General features: G+C 39.5%; 1 protein-coding gene and 1 long non-coding RNA gene across 5 annotated transcripts in view; one reads left to right on the top strand and one right to left on the bottom strand.

Annotated features, from left to right (window-relative positions):
• dpr6 (defective proboscis extension response 6) overlaps positions 1-19,187 on the top strand; it is a 102,318-nt gene extending 83,131 nt beyond the window's left edge. The window contains exon 7 of one of the 2 annotated variants that reach the window (XM_070286100.1): positions 18,762-19,187. In XM_070286100.1, coding sequence (XP_070142201.1) covers positions 18,762-19,066 — 305 coding nt within the window. In that variant the 3' untranslated portion in view covers positions 19,067-19,187. Of the gene's footprint in view, positions 1-18,743 lie in introns of both variants that reach the window. The other variant, XM_070286099.1, reaches the window with a different exon arrangement.
• On the bottom strand, positions 7,328-9,134 carry LOC108078646 (uncharacterized). 3 transcript variants are annotated; one of them, XR_011445016.1, is made up of 4 exons: positions 8,896-9,134; positions 8,206-8,589; positions 7,964-8,113; positions 7,330-7,906 (listed from the first exon to the last, which is right to left on the bottom strand). It is a non-coding gene; the product is annotated as an uncharacterized lncRNA (long non-coding RNA). The 3 variants fall into 3 exon arrangements; XR_011445015.1 differs by having other exon boundaries at positions 7,328-7,812; positions 7,936-8,113; positions 8,206-9,134; XR_001770834.3 differs by having other exon boundaries at positions 7,328-7,906; positions 8,206-9,134.
• Positions 19,188-19,448: the final 261 nt, after the last annotated feature.

Genomic DNA, 19,448 nt, shown 5'->3' with positions numbered 1-19,448 from the left:
GTGTGTCCTTTGTGTGTCCATGGGATGACTTTCCCAGCATATTGGCCCCCTGTATCAATGCCGTATCTGGTCGGTTGCACTTCGGTCTCTCTCTTGCCCTTCTCTCTTGCAAAACCCATTTGAATTTTCAATTGAAATCAAGTTTTAATGTGACCCCACAGAGATCGAGTCCGAGTCCGGGTCTCACCCCGAAAACACAACAACTGCCAACTGGCTGCCGAAATTACAGCTGAACTCATTTATGGCCAAAACGGATATCAAAATTTAATTAAATTTTCATTTTCAATTTCGATTTTGCCCCTGTGTCCCGCTATGTATGTGTTTTTGGGTGGGTTTAAGTAGCCGCTTGAACTCAATTTTTTTGCCCAGACACTAGAATTCCAATTGAGGACATCGCAAAACTCAATTATGACAACCCGAAACCAGGCAGTCAGGACACCAGAAAAAAAAAACATACAGAGAACAAAAAGGGGGAAAATGGTGGAAAAAATGTCGATTATCCAGCGTAGTCTCTCTCCCTCTCTCGGGGTGAACATTTTTCATCGACGAGTACGGGTATTTTGTCAATTCCAAATTTGTCACATGACACGAGCCACCACCGGTCATGGCATAATGTTGGCTTTGGCATTAATGTCTGCATTCCGTTCAATTCCCATCGCTGCCAGTCCCAATACCCACTCAATCCCATCCCCATTCCTGGCCCCCGATCCTGCCCTGGGGACTTTAACGAATGTGATTTGAAAATCAAGTTTTTGCGCAAATTGTGAAAACGAATAAAAGGCATCAATCATTCAGTCGAACAGCAAGTGGAGCTGGAGTGTATAGTAAATGTCATTGCCATGGACTTGGCCTGGCCAACCAGCCGAGTAATGTCGGTGAGCTCCTGGATAGGACTCGTGGTGGACTTCCGTTTGCCGTAGCATTTCCGCTGGCCACTAAGCGACTTGCTTAATATGCTAGTCCTTGGTCCGTGGTCCTTGGTCCTCCTGCCTCTAGTGTGTCCATTTATGCGCTGATCCCCTTTGCGAATTCCCTTTTCCCTGTGTCGTCTGGGCAGCATATTAACAGAGTTAAGCCAGCACATCAGGTGCTAACGTATATTTACTCCCCTTCTAATGACATTTCCAGGCTCTAATAGAAACGAAGCTACAGAGAGGGAAAATATTAAGACTAGAACTGTTGGTCTTAAGAAGGGAAGGAGGCTAGAAGTTCTAGAAATGTGTCTGTAACTATTTGTTAAGTTGTCAGTTGGAAGAAGGGCCTTAAAGTTATAGCAAAAGAACTTCCTTTCAATTATAACAACAAATTATAGAAATTAGTATTAAAATAACTTTATTCCCAGCTTTAACAAACATTTCTCCTTCTTTAGGGCTTATTTTCTTTATGTTTTTATGTTTATTTCCGTTCACAACCTACAAATTCATGAACACTCCAGGCATAAACTTTAATTTCGACACCTCCCCGAAACATATACATTTTTGTACATATGTGCGCTTTTATATTTGAATGGCTCGCTCGTATGCCTCAATTTGCTGCTGGCAGCCTTGTTTTGGGATGATGATGTTTTTGGCAGTGGTGTTGCTGTTTCTGTTCCTGGTCCTGCCGGCACTGCCTTTCGCCTTTTGCCTTTGGCTTTATTGCGATATGTGGTGGCCGGATCTGGGCCCTTTTGCACAGGTGACACATTCATTTGCTGGTCGCTTTGATTATTCTAGACGAACCGAAAAGCACTGGCCGCACTCTTCCCCGCAGATTATGTCCTGACAGGCTGGTAAATGGTTATTTGTCCCCGCCAGACAGGACCCAGTTGGTGTTTATTTGGGGATATTTCGTTATTTTGTTGGAGACTATTTACGTCTCCTGTCGGGAGTGCCAAAAATTGCATTTGCTTTATTAATTAAATGCCAATTTATGCTCGCAATTCAATTATGAAATGCACAGCCACTCGCATGTTATTGAAAACACACACTGGCACACCCATTTCATTTAATATTCCATCTCATGCTGACACATACAAAGGGAAGGTAGACAAATTCAGGCTAAAGGGCTGTCAGAAAAACAATAAACTTCAATTCTAATTTATATTCATCAGCTATCCTAGGAATTTCTTTGAGTCACTTTGCCAGGAAATTGTTGTAGAAATGTGCTTTCGCTCGAAGGAAATACCTTGTGTTGATATGTCTTTATCTTAAGAATGTTTTGCATATGCTTCTTTCAATATTTTGTGTGTCCTACTTTCTGCAGAACCAATAAAATTTGCAATTATTTTAAATATATTTCCGTAAATTTCCGGCTAAAGAGAGCTGTAAAAAGCACAATAAATCATAAAAATTAAGTAATATTACAAAATAAATCAAATATTAAATCCCTAAAATTTAGAAGCAGAATTATAAGAATTATTTAATGATCTTGAAACCTTGATTTTTATTTTTAAATATTTTTTTCTTGACACTTTTCTATAAACATCTCACAAAGCTCCCATCAAACCATTGAAATAATTTAACACTCTGAAAAACTAGACACTTCAAAGTTTTCTAGGATATTTTCCTAAAACCCCTACCTCAAAAATCCCAATGAAGCTACATTTTTTCCAGCTAAAAACCCGCCTTTCCTTTCAAATGTTTTGCAAAACGTTTCGAATAACTGCTATCTTGTCGTATCTATAATTAAATGGGAGATCCATCTCTATTTACCCTTTGATTCCACGGGAAAAAAACAAAAACTGAAAATGAAATATGAACTCTTTTTGAGTTTTTCCCCAGATTGATTCCCCAGCTCCTCCTTCGCATCCTGTCCAGAGCGCGTGTTCACCTGTTTATTACCTGGACGGGCACAGTACCCTACCCCGATGACGCAGTGATGCATGCTCTCCATTTTATTTCTATTTTTCCACGAGTGCATTGCCGGGTTTTTGCCGCCACTTTTCCGCGAGGAAAAGACAGTGCAGAAAAACGTGCAACATATTCAAAATTGAAACATGCAGAGTTGGGCTCTCCGGCTGGCTCTTCATATTTTTGCCGGCTGCCAGTATGCATCCCACGTGACAACGTATATGACGGGTGCCAGGATGCAGGCAGGATGCAGAGGATGCCGGGTCATTGTGTTGCACAAACAAATGCTTATGTTTTTGCCGCCGCTGGCAGACTGCAATCTTGTCCAGATTGAAAGCCATAATCCAGCGCTGCTCTGTCAGAGGATTTCCTTCTTTTTTTTTGCCAAGGTGAAAGTGAACTTTTGGCGGTCAGTTGCTTAATTGAAGGTTCCCTCCGGCGGCAATGTGAAACTTGAATGGAAAAAAAAAAACAGCACGCAAAAGCAAAAACCAGGGCGGTGTCAAAGGAGCGAAGCTCCGCCGCAATCTTGCACCACAAGCGTTTCGGGTTCCGGGCATGATACAGAAATTTTAGTCAAACTGAAAAGCATTTGCTTTTAATTAAAAATTTCCACTTGGCCAAACTCTGGCGACCCGCTGGAAAATTACTTACCGCCAACTACAGATACTATCATCCCCCTTTTGGGGCTAAAAAAAAGGTGGCAAATGGCTGTATTATGTACATAATCAATTTAGCTATGCAATTTTAATTACAACTTGCGGGCGGGGGTCAGCAAGGCGCACACATGGCGAGTGTAAATAGCTGCATAATGGGAATACCTACGCTCCTCTTTTGGCCCCCCAAGGATCTGCGACAGACAGTGTCTGCAAAAAGTTAATACACATGACGTGCAACAAATTATATTTATCGCGCATCGGCAAGCATCAAATTATCCTGGTAAACCGCCAACCGCAGCAGTAGCAGCAACAGCAGCAGGGACAGCAGCGAAAGGATCTCATCGACATCCTCGTCGTCCTCGTCGCCGCTGCAAATTGATGCTTAAGGACAATTTTCACTTCATTACGCGCTTGCTGCTGTCTCGCGTATTTTTTTTATAATGCATAGCTAATGGGTATCAAGGGTGTAAGGGAGTGCAGGTTACAGATACTTAAAAAAGGGAACTACATTTTATATTAACATAAAAATATGTACTTAGTTTAGGAGAAAATTAATCTTGAAATTTAGCTATTTTCTGTTATATTTTTATTTTTATTAGAAAACTCTAGAGTTTATTTGTAATTTTCAGACTAAACTTATAAAACCTTCCAAGAGCCTAAAACCTAATTTTACTAAGAAAAATTCCTCAAAAATGTTCCTTCTCAAACATCAAACTCCTTCCGAAAAAACTCAAAGGTATCCTTAGTTCGTCTCCCTCAAAGCTTCAAATTTATTTGTATTTTCTTTTCCGGCGTAATGGAAATTCCTTTCCCGCCGCCTTGGTCAAAATTGCTTGGCAGCTCGAGCAGCGCTTTGCGCTCAAGTGTGTGTGTGGCAGGAAAAACCCCTATATATATATATATACACCCAGTAAATGCGAATATGCAGTAAAAGCCGCAGCAGTTATTGCCACCGTGAAATTACACTTTGTGCCCGGGAGGGATGGCAACCCTATCGCCGATGTCGGCGCACCTTGGCATGAATAATCTAATAAGGAAAAATGTCGGGACGTCTATCATTTAAAGGTTAGACAGCAGGACACCCATCCAGACACACACACATACGCTCCGCTAGCTTGCATAATTAATTGTGATTGATATAAGAAATTATTCGCCGGTGGCCAAAACAGATGGCAGTCGACAGTCGCTAAGGTGGGGAAAAAGAAAAGTCACAGCCGAAAAAGGGCGCAATGAAAAATCATCTCGCAAACTGTCCCAAAAATCCCCTACCCACGCGGGCATTTATACCAATCCGCAAATAAGACGGCACAGTTGGGGGTGAAATAATAGGTTAGTTAAGGTAAAACTTTAGGTTATTAGAAAGATTTTGAATACTATATATATATTTTTTTAAATTTATTAATTATTTTGGATTTATGTTTCTTTTTTCTATAAGCTAAGGAAATAAATTAATGAGAATTCAAATAAGATAACTCACAAAAAATGCTAAAGGTTAACTAAAAACTCAAGTATTAACTTACTTTTACTATTTACTATTACTTTTTAGCATTAAAATTGTCTTGTTATATATTTTTTTAAATTATTTGTCTTACTATAGATAAAGGAAATAAAATTAAATAAGAAATAACAATGCAAAAAGAAAATGCGTAACGAAATTATTTTTTATAGAAACTAAAATCTAGAAAAACTTAAAACTACAAAAAATTTTCGTACTGTAAATAAAATTAATATGCTGATTGATGATTATACAAATAAGATGCGTAACGAAATGATGCTTAAGAGTCCCTAAAATCTTTCTTTGACTTTTTTGTAATAGTTAATACATAATTTTATTACTATATATGAAAATGTTAAATTCTTAAACCTAAAAACTAAAAGAAACTGCTAAAAAAAATAAGTAAAACAGAATTTAAAATATTTAAAATTTAAATTAATACTGTTCCTTTGGAATTACATGACTTGCAATGCCATAAATTAATGTTCAAAATAATCTTAAAGACCTTGAAATTGTTCCCTGATTCTACTATTCTGCCACACCTTTCCTGATGCTATTTTCTTGACCGCTCCTGTTCATATGGGACGAGTGATCCGCACACCTGCACACGCCAAATGGGACATCATAAAGAAACTCAATTTGTTGCCGCTCGAGCGATTTGTTTGCCACGCAAATGAACAAAACGAGTGCCAGTAAGGTGTGTCTGTGTGTGTCCTAGCTGTATGTGTTTCCACTGTGCATGTGTGTGTGTGTGGGAGAGCGGATGCAGCGGTAGAAAAAGGAAACAAAACGGAAAGCAGCGCTGGCCATTTTAATTTATGTCCGTTGGCAGCGCTTTGCTAAGCTGCTTAACGCCGCCAGCGGAATAAGAACAGGCCACCAGAAGGCAGCAAGAAATGCTAACAGTTGTAGAAAATGCTAGGAAAATGCTGGAAAAAAGGCGAGGAGAATGGCTGCAGAAAGGCCGCGGTCCGGGGTCTGCAAATAACCTTAAAATATAGCAGCCGGCTTAAACAATGGCTAAGGGCGAGGCCATTTGCACGGACGTATACGTACGTACGTGATTATGTGTGTGCGTGTGTGTGACCAAGGGGATGTGCGAATAATTCGCTAGCAAATTGAAAATAAACGCTCGGTGCTAACTAAAAAAGCTCTGCACACTTTTTCCTCGTTTGCCTCGAAATGTTTTTGTATGCGAGCTTCGTTGGGCGGTGCTTACTTTTAAACTAAATGGGACATTCACATACATGTACAGTGGGGCTTATCCACGCGCATTAATGTGTGTGGCGGGGTATCCTTTTTTTGTAAATTTCCCTTGAGTGTAGGAGGGATACGAAGGAGGAGAGCAAAAGCTGAGGAATTAGTTAGGCTGGTGCTATATTTATTAATATATTTTAATATATTTCAATCCTGAATTGATGTACGATCCCATTTATATTTCATATCCTCGCAAAAGAAAGATCGATTTGTTAGCCATTTCTTGGTCCTTTCCCAAGTCTAGTCTTGGCGTAATCATTGAAAAGTTAACCCTCTACTTTTGTTGTAAAAATTCCTTCCAAAAACACCTCCCTCCTCGATTCGAAATGTCACCACAGATCTCCCAATTTAACCCATTGCAACTTTTCATTTCAGGACTGGTTTTAAGTTTAGAAAATGCAGCAAAACCAAAACTCCTTAATTGAGAAAGACACAAAGTTGGTAATGAAGCAAAGAAATTTCCAATTTAAAGTTGAAATAATATAGGAAAAACTCAAACTTAAATAAGCAAACAAATGGCTAAGCAGAGGTATCTTTCCTGATGGGTGGTTGCCTGCACCAGACCACGCCCACATATTCCTGGGGGCACTCATTACCCGCAACCAATAGCCAAGTGCACGCACACACACACACACGCTCCGAGGAGCATGCTCCAGCCACACTCTGCCGGCAGCACTTAATTACGAAACGGTTTTTTGGCCACGAGCAGCAGCTGCTCCAGCTCCTGCTACTGCTACTAGATCTAGGAGCTTTTCTGGCTGGTTTTCCTTGCCTTTTCCCAGTTGCCTCGCTTTTCTTCGACGTGTGTGTGTGTGCATCTGTGAGAGCAGCTGCTGCTGCTCCTTTTGCCTGCCATTCCGCTGTCAATTGCAACATGCATTGTGTCTGTGCGCCAATGATGCGTCCTTCCACTCGCTGCTTAAAAGGGTTTTTATTTTCTATACACTCACTTGAAAAAGGATTTAGGGGAAAAGTACTTAAAAATCATCAACAGAAATAAATTTGTGATAAATGTAATGATAAGAGAAAGGGAAAACCTGGTTATTTAATAAAAGAGCAACAGATTTTATTTACAAAGCTAAAAAACCATTAATTTAAAAGGTGTTATCTCTATCTCTTTGTTACCTAAATACTTCAACAATTAATTTGTTTTTGTAACAACAAAAAGCTAATCCTTAAAGGACAATTACAAATCTGAGAACAAATTTCCTAGGGTATTTGCAGCTTCGTTTCGCAGCTAATCCCTGCCACTTGTTTCCAGCTTTTTTATACATTTTTTTCGTACTCAGACATGCATGCAACCCCTGCGAATAGTATTTAAAAAAAGCCTCTCTTCCTTTCGCGCAGCATCCTTGTGCTCCTTTTTGTTAGGTTTTTGCGTTTTAAAATTATTACATCTTATTTACAATGTGCGAGCTTCCGCCGCTGTCGTTGTCGCTGTAGTCGTCGTCCTTTAAGGCGTGTTTCCAGCCAGCAACAGCGTGGTTGTTGCCGTGAACAGCAGTGGCTGTTATTGCCGCACTCGTTGCCGCGTTCGTTGTCCCTCCTCCTGCCCTTTTTGTTCTTGTGCCTGTGACAAAGAAATGTTGCAAATTAAGCGCTCGACTGCGTGTACTGCACAAAGTTTTTGAAGAGCGCTTCGCAAAGCAACAACAAATGCCGCCCTGCAACAGAATTAAATAAAAATGCTTGCCTTTCCTTGGATGTATGTGTATACACACTTGTGTGATAATTGTATTTCAACATTTTGCACTGCATATTCCGCCATATTTCATTATGTCGCTGCACTCACTCGGGTTTCGTAAATATGTCATCATGTTGCCGCTTTAACCACCACCAAGACTTTATGCAATCAATTTCGTTACGTTTACCTGGGAAATCGCATTTAAGGTTTATATACATTTCTCTCTTTCAATTTAAGTAGAAAACTTTATTGTCTCGTAAGACAAGGAATAGCTATTACCTGAAAAATACTATAAATATGCCATAAATTTCAGTTTCCCATTAAATCGCTTTCAATTAATTTCACTTTAGCTTCGTAAGCCTTGAAAAGCCCCAGCACATAACATATTATTTCATAAAACCCATTATAGTTGCTATGAAAATTCATGGCTACATTTTTTGAGTGAGTCCTTGAAATAAAAAAGTTCGATCCGCGAACGAATTCCCAGCATGCCATTCTCCGATGGTTCAATCGGCATACCCCAACCCCTCGTTTTGGTGTGGCCTGCGGCTTGTCCGACGATAACAAGTTGAAGTTGGCCTTAATACATGTCCAGTTGGCATGCAAGTGGCAGCGGCTACTCCCCTCACCGATGTGTGGGTGGGTGGGTTGTAGCGTCCTGTCCTGTACACGGCAATATCGGTAAGAATGCTAGTAATAATATTTGAGGTGCACCGCAGCGATGCTCGTAACTGGTACTCGTACTTGTACCATATATATACTCCGATGTGTGGCTACGTGCATCCGTGTTGGAGCCACTTTTACGGGATGCGGACCTCGCTGTTCCCCGGAGGCCTGTCCAAAGATGACCCAGAATGCAACTTGTGCGGGTTAGTTGCCTGGCTTTCCCCGGGTTTCTCTCATCCGTATGTGTGTGAGTGTCATGTAACTCGACTCTACTGTAGTCCCGGGCTGCAATGTTTTACTTACCACAAAATTCTGTAACTAGACGCTTTCACACAGATCCAAAAGGCATGGGGATATGGCAGATAGATACAGGATACAACGGGTCTACTTATAGCGCACTTGAGGCGGCACGCACACAGGTAAATGCAGAAACGACCAGGATATATACTCTAAAGCCCTTGCAGAGGGAGAAAGATTTAGGTATCCATTTGAAGTTTGTTTATTCTGAAAATATATATTGAAAATTAAGTCAAATGTATTCAAAGTCCAGAATATACTTTAAAAAATTCCTAGAATTTGAACCTTTAATACTAAGTTCTTCATTCATTTCTCTCCGTGTACAAGTTGGCAAGTTTGGTTCACAAAAGTTGCCACACTCACACAAAATACGAGCAGAGGCTGCAAGCGAGCGCCGAGTGAGGTGGATTCCGCCCGCAACATATTGTTACGGCAAACGGTGAAGTTGCCTCTCTGCCCCGAAAATTGTCACCGTTTCAGGTTTCAATGGTGCGCACATTGACAGCATAAACTTTAACTAAAATTTAAGTGGACAGAAGGTTCTTGCAGGTTGTGTGTCCTGCCCCACCGGAGGCTTGAATTTAAAATTGCCTTAAAAATGTTCGATAATGAAAAGGCTGGGCAGGGATCTGGTTACCGAGAAGAAGCTGCTGAATAATAATGGTTTCAAATTGTATTTCAAGTTTTACAAGAACAGAACAACAAAAAAAAAGACAAGGGAAAGTCCCTCAAAGGCAGGCATTTAATGAATCAAATAGGCTAATCTTGCCACTGCCATCCCCACAGCACAGCCCAGGCTTAATGCTAAGTGCACTTTTGGCTAATTTGGCAATCATTTAGGCACTCAGCCAGCCAATCAGTCAGTCAGTCAGTCAGCGAGTCAGTGAGTCAGTCAGTCACTCAGGCGGCCAATCAGCAGGAGTCTGCAGAAGTTGCGGCCAGAATCAGGAACATAATTGGATTGCCGACTGCTTGTTGTAATGGCCACGATGATGAAACTCAATTGCAAAGCGCGTTCAGATTTCACATTCCCCATTTAAGCTTTCTGTTTCTGTTTCTGTTTCCTTTTGTGTGTGCTTCTGGTTTGGGCTTCCCCCGTTTTGGTTGTTTAATCAAGCGTCAAAAATCAATAAGCCCCACTTGATATTTGACCTGCTAGCCTAGCCCCTGTCTCTGGTTGCAGTTTGATAAAAGCCTGACAGATAAATCAGGCAACGGGCCTTATCTGCACTTAGCAGCTTGTCAGTTAGCCAGCTAAAAAGTATCCAAGAAGTAGAAATTGAAATCCAAACAGCCGGCAGCCATCTCAATTTAAATAATAAAATATTTGGTCAATCGATAACTATAAATTATGGCCTCTGAAGCAGCCTCTTCACACACTCATTTTAATTAGAGCAAACAAACGCACACTCTCTCTCTCTGAATATGACACGAGCTGACAGCTCTATTGAGGTCTCCCAGGGGGACGACTCAAAAATTTCGGAAACTGCAACCCAAGGTCCTCATTTCGCTTGGCTTGCATAATTTTTAGGAGCCAGCTCTCTCGTCCTGTCTCTGTTCACCCGGGCAAAACCATTCGATAACGAAATAAATTGCTTTCAACAAATGCTCACTGCCTTGATTAATAGCCTGAGCAGAGCGGCAATGATTGGACTGCCACTGCAAATCCTTTTTCAGCTGGCAGTCCTTGCTTCCAGCTCCTTGCTGATGAGCGCACATTTACTTAAATGTTCTTGGTTCGGGTGTTTCCTGTGTGTTTGCGCTGTGCGAATTTAATTGAGTGCTAAATGGCACGTAAACTGATAGGTCAACACATACCGACACACGGGGCCACAGGACTCGTACAGGACTACTACTAAAACTACTAATACTAGAGCACCTCGAAGGCGTTGGGCCGCTGCATAGACAAACTTTCCCCGGCAACGCCACATGTGTGTGCTCCGACCAACTCAAAGACCAGGCCAATGGCAATGGCAAAGGCTAAGGCTAAGGCGTTGTCAAGGACGCACATGGCCGCATCCACTCCCCTCACTTTCCTTGGGCGAAATTTTCGGAGAAAACGTGGCCTAATGTGCATCAACGTCCCAACAAATCAGCAAACAGTTGCCAAATTGCGTGGGCCAGCACATGGATTGCTATAGCCCCAGATATATCTGAATGGCAGTGGTTCCTGCAGTGTTCAATTAATTTCATTAAAAGACCAAGTTTTGCATCGTAGCATGTGGTGGCATGTGCAATGTCCTTCTTACACAGAAAATAAAGGATAGAAGTTTACTTGGGAATATTTAAAAGTTACTTTACTAGAGTTAAATTCTTAATATTTAAATTATTTGAAGTATTTGAAATAGAAAAATAATAAGTAAATATTGTCCTCATTTTAAAAATATTTTAAAAATCTTAAAAAAACAGAAAATAATATTATTTAAATATTTAATATACACTTTTAAGATTAATTGATTTTTATAAGTAATAAATCAAATTCTGGGTTATACAAATGTAATTTATATTTACTATTCAATTCAAGGTCAATAATTGGTGACAATTTCATATACATTTTGGTAATAATTAATTAATTTTAAGTAAATAAATAAATAAATATTAACCCTCTAGTGCCCAAGACCGCCTCTAAACGGGCAATGTTTAAAACACCGTTATTTTATTATTTTTATTTCTTTTCACACGGTTTTCCGTTTTTTCTAATTCAGGAAAGTCCAAAAATTAAGTTCGTTGCGTTTGGAATACATACTAGAGCTAGCGCAAGCTGCTGTATTCATTTGAAGTTGAAAATTTGTGCAAATCGGACAAAATAATTATTTTGTAGGAAATACAACATGTAAATACTTTTTTTAAAAATTGGAAAAACATTAGAAAAAAAAATTGTACTGTGTTGCTGACAGTCTCAATGACATTTATAATAAACATTTAAACAAAAAAAAATTTTTACCTAATTTTTTGTTGGCCTATCTTCCCAGAACTGCCTTCATGCGGTCCAAGGTTTTAGTCATATAAAACTCGATCCGAGCAAAAGTAAAATTTTTTCCAAAACAAACATTCACTTTTGATACATACTAATTCCAAAAATAATTTTTATTTTGAAAAAAAAAATTTGGGCACTAGAGGGTTAAAATCATGACATTTATAAAGAAATATAAATATTAGGAATATTTTTTAAGTACATCCTGAGTAAAATATATATTTGTTTCTACCTCCAAACCTGCATCACACCATTCCGCTTTGAGTGCGTCACATTAGGAGGACAATTTGTTTGGTAATCTCCTCTTTTTGGTCTACCAACTTCGGGCTCCATTTCCATTTCCACAGTTACCGCATTTCTATTTCGCCTCTCTTGGCCTGGCCGAAAACTTTTTTGGCCCGATAATCCAACGGCTAACGGCTGGCTGCGAATATACGAGTATCTTGTGTTGAGTTGTGTTCCTGGGAGCCGAGATAAACGTCAGCACGTGCAAATAAGGCATTAAAACAGCCGGCCACATATTAAACCGGAGTCGGAGGAGACAACGAAGGAGATGGGAGACAAAGGCGCCTTGACCGCAATGACTCAAATGACGAACGGCAAAAGGGCAGCCTGGCCTCCTGGCATCCTGCTGCTCCTCCAGACTCGATGCCACATCCTTGTTGTGGGTCTTGACTTACGCAAACAGTAAGTCACCCACACGTTTATACATCTGCAAGGACGCACGTCTCAAGTTTATCAAAGAAAAACGAATGGGGAGGAAAACACAAAAACTCAGGGCGAAAAAACCCAAAAAGAAAAGAAAAAGAAATGAGAAGCTACAAAGAGCACGGGAAATCCAAGGGAAAAGCAGTGGTAACAGGTCAGGCCACACTTAATTCATTCGTGATTTATATGAGTCGCTTTCGGGAGACTTAAAATGTGGTTACAGCTTTTGGCTTTCGCTCTGGCTTTGGCTTAGATTTCTGGCCTGGCCTTTTTGGCTAAAAACTGACGACGAAACTATGTGCATGCGGTCTATGGTCTGCTTTTGGGCCAAGAGATTTGCCTGCGCTCAATTAAAAATTCCCCTTGAGAGCAGCTCAAAATTCAATTGAAATTCCCCCAAAAATTCCCTTGTAGCCCGTAGCTTCAACAAAGCCGAAAGCCAAAAGCAAAACCGCTGATAAAATACATATATATTTCTATATGTATATATCTGTAAGACAGACTTTTGGCTAAGCCAGTGAAAACAAGTTTTTTGGCTAGCTGCCGCCTGCCTCTTCGTTCGGCATTTTGTCACTTTGACAAAATTGTTTGGTAGTTTTCCCGCCGGGTTCCGAATCGGATTCGGATTCGGACTCGGTATACTGCCTTCTACTCGGTTTTTTCTCGACTGAAGCACCAACTTGTCGTTCAAGTGACATTCAATTATTATTTCAGCCAGGCAGGCAGTGCAGAAACTTTCCAAACTGAAACTGAACTAAACTCAGCGAGACGAGGCGGGGTACAAAAGCTGCGCCAAACGACAATATTGTTAGAATGTATTACAGTCAGACAAATGCCGGACGACTGTCACTCGGTGACATCTACCCAGATAAAGCTAAATATATATATATATACATATATATATATATATGTACATCCAAGTATATGTATATGCCCTCCCATAATACGTATTTGCGCATTAAATTCAAAACTTTTCCAAATAGTTTTCTGCCAAATAAAATCAAAACGAAATCTACAAGAAAATACAACAGCAGACAAACATACATACATTTGTGTGTCTGTATATTTGTAATAAAATGAAAATGCAAACTTTTAAATTAAATTTTGAATGAGAAATGCTGAGACACTGAGACTCATTCCCTATTATACGGCTTAGACAGGCATTTTAACTGATTAAAACAGAATTGGTGGAGTTTTTGGGAAAGTTTTGTGACCAAGCAAGATATTTTCCACCTGCACTCGTTGTCGTTGAATGGGATTTTCTTATAGTTTTAGGGCAATGTCGATAAAAGGCAACAGCAGACAGAGTTTACCAGGAAAACTGCCTGGCAATGATGGGTGGTAAAAATGCTATAGGGCCTTGAAATCTTTTTATTGTCTCTAATTTGTTGCATAAAAAATGTCTAAGGATTATAAAAATAAAAAAGAAACTTTGGTAAATATTTTTAAGAGTGTTCTTTTAATATTATTCTGTTTAAATAAATTTGAAACATTTATAAATTGCTAAAAGCAAGTTAAATACACAGTAAGATGAGCATTTTATTAAAAAAATCGGTGATTATTTACTTGTGTAATTTATATTTTATTATTTATGTTTATTATTGATAAATTTCCAGAGATTTTGCGAACTTAAGGAAACTGCCTGGCAGTTTTAAGAGTTTAAAATCCCTTAAGGTGGCTTATTTTCTTTAGTTTGCTAAAAAAAAAATTAAATTAAAATGCATATACCACAAAAGAGACCTTGGAAAATATTCTAGAGGATATTTCTTTAATAACAACTTTTTTTAAATAAATATGAGTCATTTCTAAGTAGCTAAAATCAATTAAAACGCCTAGTAATATCTTGGTAACATTCTCAAAATCTCTTATTTATTAGTTTATATTCATATTTATTAGTTTACATTTATTAATTTACATTTATTATTTTATTTTCTTATTTATATACAGCCACAGATTTGTAAAATGTTATAAATATTTTACCCCAAGTTTACCTACGATAAACACAACTTCCCAACACTAATAAATATGTCATACTTGGCAAAGCCTTAACTCAAGCATTTGCATTGTATGAAAATCACTGAAATGGCGAAAACTTTCTGCTCAATTTCGCCAACAAAATTTGTGCCCCACGGCAGCGCAGAGAGCTTAGGTAAATTCCGAAATTCAGAATGCAAATGTGGGAGTTGCTGGTTTTTGCCAGGCTAAATCGTAATTTGGACTCGGCGGCCGCCCAAAAAGCGTGCAGCTTAAAATTAATGACAGCGACGTAGATGTCAACGCAGAGGATGAAAAACAAGCGCGAAAGGCGAGGCAGAACTTTTAGTTCAGGCCGCAATGTGTGGCAAAAACAATAATAAAACAGGCGAGCTTTTTGGCGGGAAAAGTCGTAAGCAGGGGGCGGGGGAGAGGATTGGGTTTGCATGGCTTCCGGTTTTTGTTCGCGCTCTGGTATTCGGTGCCACGCCCCGTTTTCCGTTCACCAACAACTCCTTGCCAGCGGCGTTGCGTGCACGAGTGTCACATATGCACATTTTATTTATAAACTTGCAGCAAAGTGGAAAATAAAAAGGAAGGCAAGTTCTGCTAGCAGGATGCAGGAGCATAAAATACCCTGACAGGGCAAATAATTAAGAAAAAGGAACTATAACAAGCTTAAAATAAATATTTTATATTTATTTTTGAATATTTATTTAAAGATTATTTGTGGAAAAAGTATAGGTACAAACTTTTTATTATAACAAAATTGTTGCTCTGAAAATAAAACAGAAATTTACTATTTTATTTATATTTCTTATAAAAACCTTTTAATAAAATATAAAATATAAAATATATATTAAATATATATTTAAATATTTATTAGAATTATTTCCCAAGATCTCCTGAGTCTCAGATTTTTGTAGAAAAGAAAATGAAATCATAAACCTCGTGTTGCAAGAATTATCCCCTCTGAAAGAGTATTAAAAGCGACTCCGCGGAATGCAGTGCCACCTCAACGAAACGACCAGCCTGACTCCTGACTTTGGACTCCGGACTCCTCTCTCCACACTCCCCATACAACCAACTTCAGACCCCATTCCGTGTTCGGCGATAAAGCCCGTAAAATGCTTATCATGGCCAAGCCGGATGTGCACAGTGTCAGGCAGCAGGAGCAAAGCGTTTTTATAACCCACTGCGATATATATGCGATAGTTTAATGCATAATTGAAAAGCACGAAAAGTGTAACAATAGACCAAGCCCAAGGATTCAGCTGCTCGAGCGGAGCAGGACATTTAACCCTCCATTTCCGTAAAAACTAAGGCCCCATAAATTGCAACAAACAGAATAAACAATTCTCGGTTGGCAGGCACCAGAAAGCTTTTGAAAATAAAAATGAAGAGGTTTTTAATCATTCAATGATTTTAAGGTATTAAAGAACATGTCTGTTTTATTGTTTGTGAAATCTGAAACAATATATAAGATGTATTGGAAATAAGAAGAATATTCAAGCATGTTTCTATGTCAATTAACATTTGTGTTGTGTTCTTTAGAAAGATTTTCTATTGAGTTTCACCAAATGTGAAGGCCTACAAGTATAAATCTCTTAATTTTTGTGGATATTGCAGTTGAATCAAATTGTTGTTTTTGAATGTTTATGATTTGCATATTGTGTTTGTACTTTTGTTTCTAATTTATTTGGAATTTGTTTGACCTTTTTTGTTAGCTTGTTGTTATTTTATTAAAGAGTTTTAAGAGAGAAAACTTCTCTCTCACATTTACTTGAAAAACTCCTATAACTAAGTAAACTTTCAGTTTGTTATAAACATTTTAATAATTAAAAAAGGGGGAAAAAATAATTCCCAATTTTCAAATTTCAAGTACTCTCAGAAAATCCAACCTAATCTTAGCCAAAAGCCAGCTTTGTCTACTCTTAATTCACATTGTTGTTAATTAATAGACTCGGCACTCTGCTTCCAAATGACTCTCCGGCATGTAAATCACAAATTAATGGCAATCAAAAGCATTCCTGGTACTTTTGGCCTTGTTTGCACTTGATAATGGAAATTATTTAATATTTACTGGCTCAATTGAGCACGAAACAATCGCGCTAATGAACTGTGTAATTCATTTGGGCAGAGGAAAGAAATCGCATCAAGTGTGAGCGAGGGTAAGAGGAGGGGATGGCAATTGTGGCCTAATTGAATGGCTCTTAGCGAAGCCAAATCGCAGCTTTATGTCGCTCTTCAGAGGCTTTAGACACTCGCAAAGTGCACTGAGCACTGAACACTGAACACTGAATGCTGAACGAGTGGCTGTCATCTGCCATCCGGCATAAACTGCACAAACAAAGCGCGTTTAAGAAAATGTGAAAATACTGCCAAAGTATGCAAAGCTGCTCGTAAAAACACTCGAAACTACGTGCATGCAGCCAGCAACTTGCACCGAGTCCTTCGTCCTTGGGCTCCAATTCTCTTTCTCTCTCTTACGCTTTGTGTGTGTGTGTGTGTGTGCTTGAGTCTGGAACTTGGTAGTTGCTTAGCAGCATCCTTCCATGACCAGCTTCCTTCCTGAAAATCCATCAGCGCTAATTTTGCATATTTCAGTTACCATTTCAGCTTTTTTTTTTTTTTTTGGTGGTTGGACCAACAATTTTTTTTTTTTTATTTCCCCGTTCCATCTTACCAGAATTTCTGTGCACTTTATTCGCCTTTTGTTTGGCTAAGCCGGCTTGTGACTTGTGTTTTCACAGCCGTACTCTCGAGCCCTTGGGATATTTAAGTTATGCAGCGTCGTCTGGGGAGGAGGGAAGACCAAGGAGGAGCTAAAGGTCTGCGGGTTCACTCTGTCCTGATGATGAATTATGTGCGCCACGTACGTTATTAATAATTCCGGGGCTGTCAACAAATATACATTGTCTTGTGCCGCAACGAGCCACCACCGAGGCGTATGCGTGATATGTTTGTGTCTAAAGCCTCTGCGAAAACTAGGCAACTAGGCGATATATGCGGCATCCGAAATTTATTGGCCATCCTTCTCTTGTTGCAAACGAATTTGAATTGAGCCACGACCCACGCAATCTGTTTACATCTCTGGTGTAACGAACCTATTCCCACATCACGCATACGCCGTGTATTACAGCATCGCAACCCATTCGCTGACATCACGCATACGACGCATTCGCCCTTGTATTACATCATTGGGAAACAGGGATTTCTGTGTGTTTGCACATTGTAGAGTTGTAGAGTTGGACTCAAGTGCCAAAGTTAATTGCTTGAAAAATTCAACTCAATCAATTGCCATTGATACATGCTAGTGTCTGTGTGTGTTTTTGTGAATCCTTGAAGGACTTAAGGTGTTACGGCAGATGGGCAATTGTTTTGTGTTATTTATGCACTCGTTTTCCGGCCATCGCGTGCCCACACTTACGGCTTTGAAGAGCCTCCAGGATACTCCGCCCCCCAGGATATATACAATACGTGTGTGTTAACAGGGCCTATTCATTTCGGCAATTAAACGGTTACATTGTGTCCGGTTGAACTGCAGATAAATCATCTGGCAAATCAATTTATTAATGACCATAGCTACTGGCACAAAGGCTGGAGAGAAATTAGCTAATTATTCGGTGGTCGTCGGCAGTTTGATGATTAAATATTTCATACGCTTCGACTGACACCGAGTTTGTCGAGGCTGAAATCACAAATGTCTGACGATTTCCCCTGGCTCCTTTGGCCCGAAAACTAAACACTGCAGCATTAATTAAATATTTATGTACCAATACAAACAACGGGACATACAAACACTTGTGCGAGAGGCCAAACAGAGCGCAACAAATAAAGACGGTCAATTTTGTTACGGCACGCTGACTCGAGGAGTCATAAGGATACAGATACTGCAAACACGGATACAACTTGGACTTGAGGCTGTACTTGTCTAAGTGAACTCTGGCTTTTATTTACCGCTACCTAGACACTGAAAGAAATAATACAAATCGAAGATAACTTTAATACTAGTATTTCCTATTCAAATCCCCTTTCAAGTCTTATAATCAAACATTATTTTATATAAAAATCTATATCAACTATCCTTAAACCTTTACAACTGATAACTCCCCTTTTCTCTCGGTGCACTTCCCCCATTTTACCGTGTACAAATTTAACATGTAAGCTCAAGACAATGCAATAAAGTTGAAATTAGTTCGGGCCATAATTTCAGGTGAACATCCGGAGGCGATGCAAACTGGCTCATCCGGTTGTCAGTACAATTGGCTGACAATTGTCCTGCTGCTGGGCCTTGTCCTTTGCTACAGTCGCCAGTGCAGCGCCGTCCTGCCAGCGTCCTTGCCATCAACTCCTCGGTCATCCTCGACAGGATCACAGATGGCAGCCAGTGAAAGTGATACAGCATCAGCAACCACAGCAGCGGCGACGGCGACAACGAGGAAGCGGTGTCCAGCGGTCAAGAGCTGTCGCCAGGCCTGCTCCGGTCAGGTCCTGGCCAAGAGGTCCTGTCACAGATGATCGAACGGCGGCAGCAACCACACCAACTAAGTAGAGTAATTTAAAGCCACACATTAAATGTGAGAGTGCGAGTGAGTAAAAATGGTTGAGCGAGTGAATGGTTCTTCGAGAGTGTTGGCTAATCAGCCATTTAGGATGTCAGTTTTAAACTTGTAATCAAAACAAAAAAAGAAAAATAAATATAAATAAATTAAAAACAATGCAGCACAATGGTCTCACTTGCAATCAATCCATTTCAAATTCAGAATCAATTGAAACCTTAAATATTTATACATTTTTTATAAACTCCAGGTGTTTTGTTTACTTGTATAAATATAATAGAACTATTATCCTTTATTCTTTTTTACTTGAAGCATTTAAAGTAAGCTATTTAAAAAAACAC

The sequence above is a fragment of the Drosophila kikkawai genome, chromosome 3L (genome assembly GCF_030179895.1).
Source record: "Drosophila kikkawai strain 14028-0561.14 chromosome 3L, DkikHiC1v2, whole genome shotgun sequence".
Classification (NCBI taxonomy): Eukaryota; Metazoa; Arthropoda; class Insecta; order Diptera; family Drosophilidae; genus Drosophila; species Drosophila kikkawai.
This window is presented reverse-complemented; position numbering and strand designations above follow the sequence as displayed.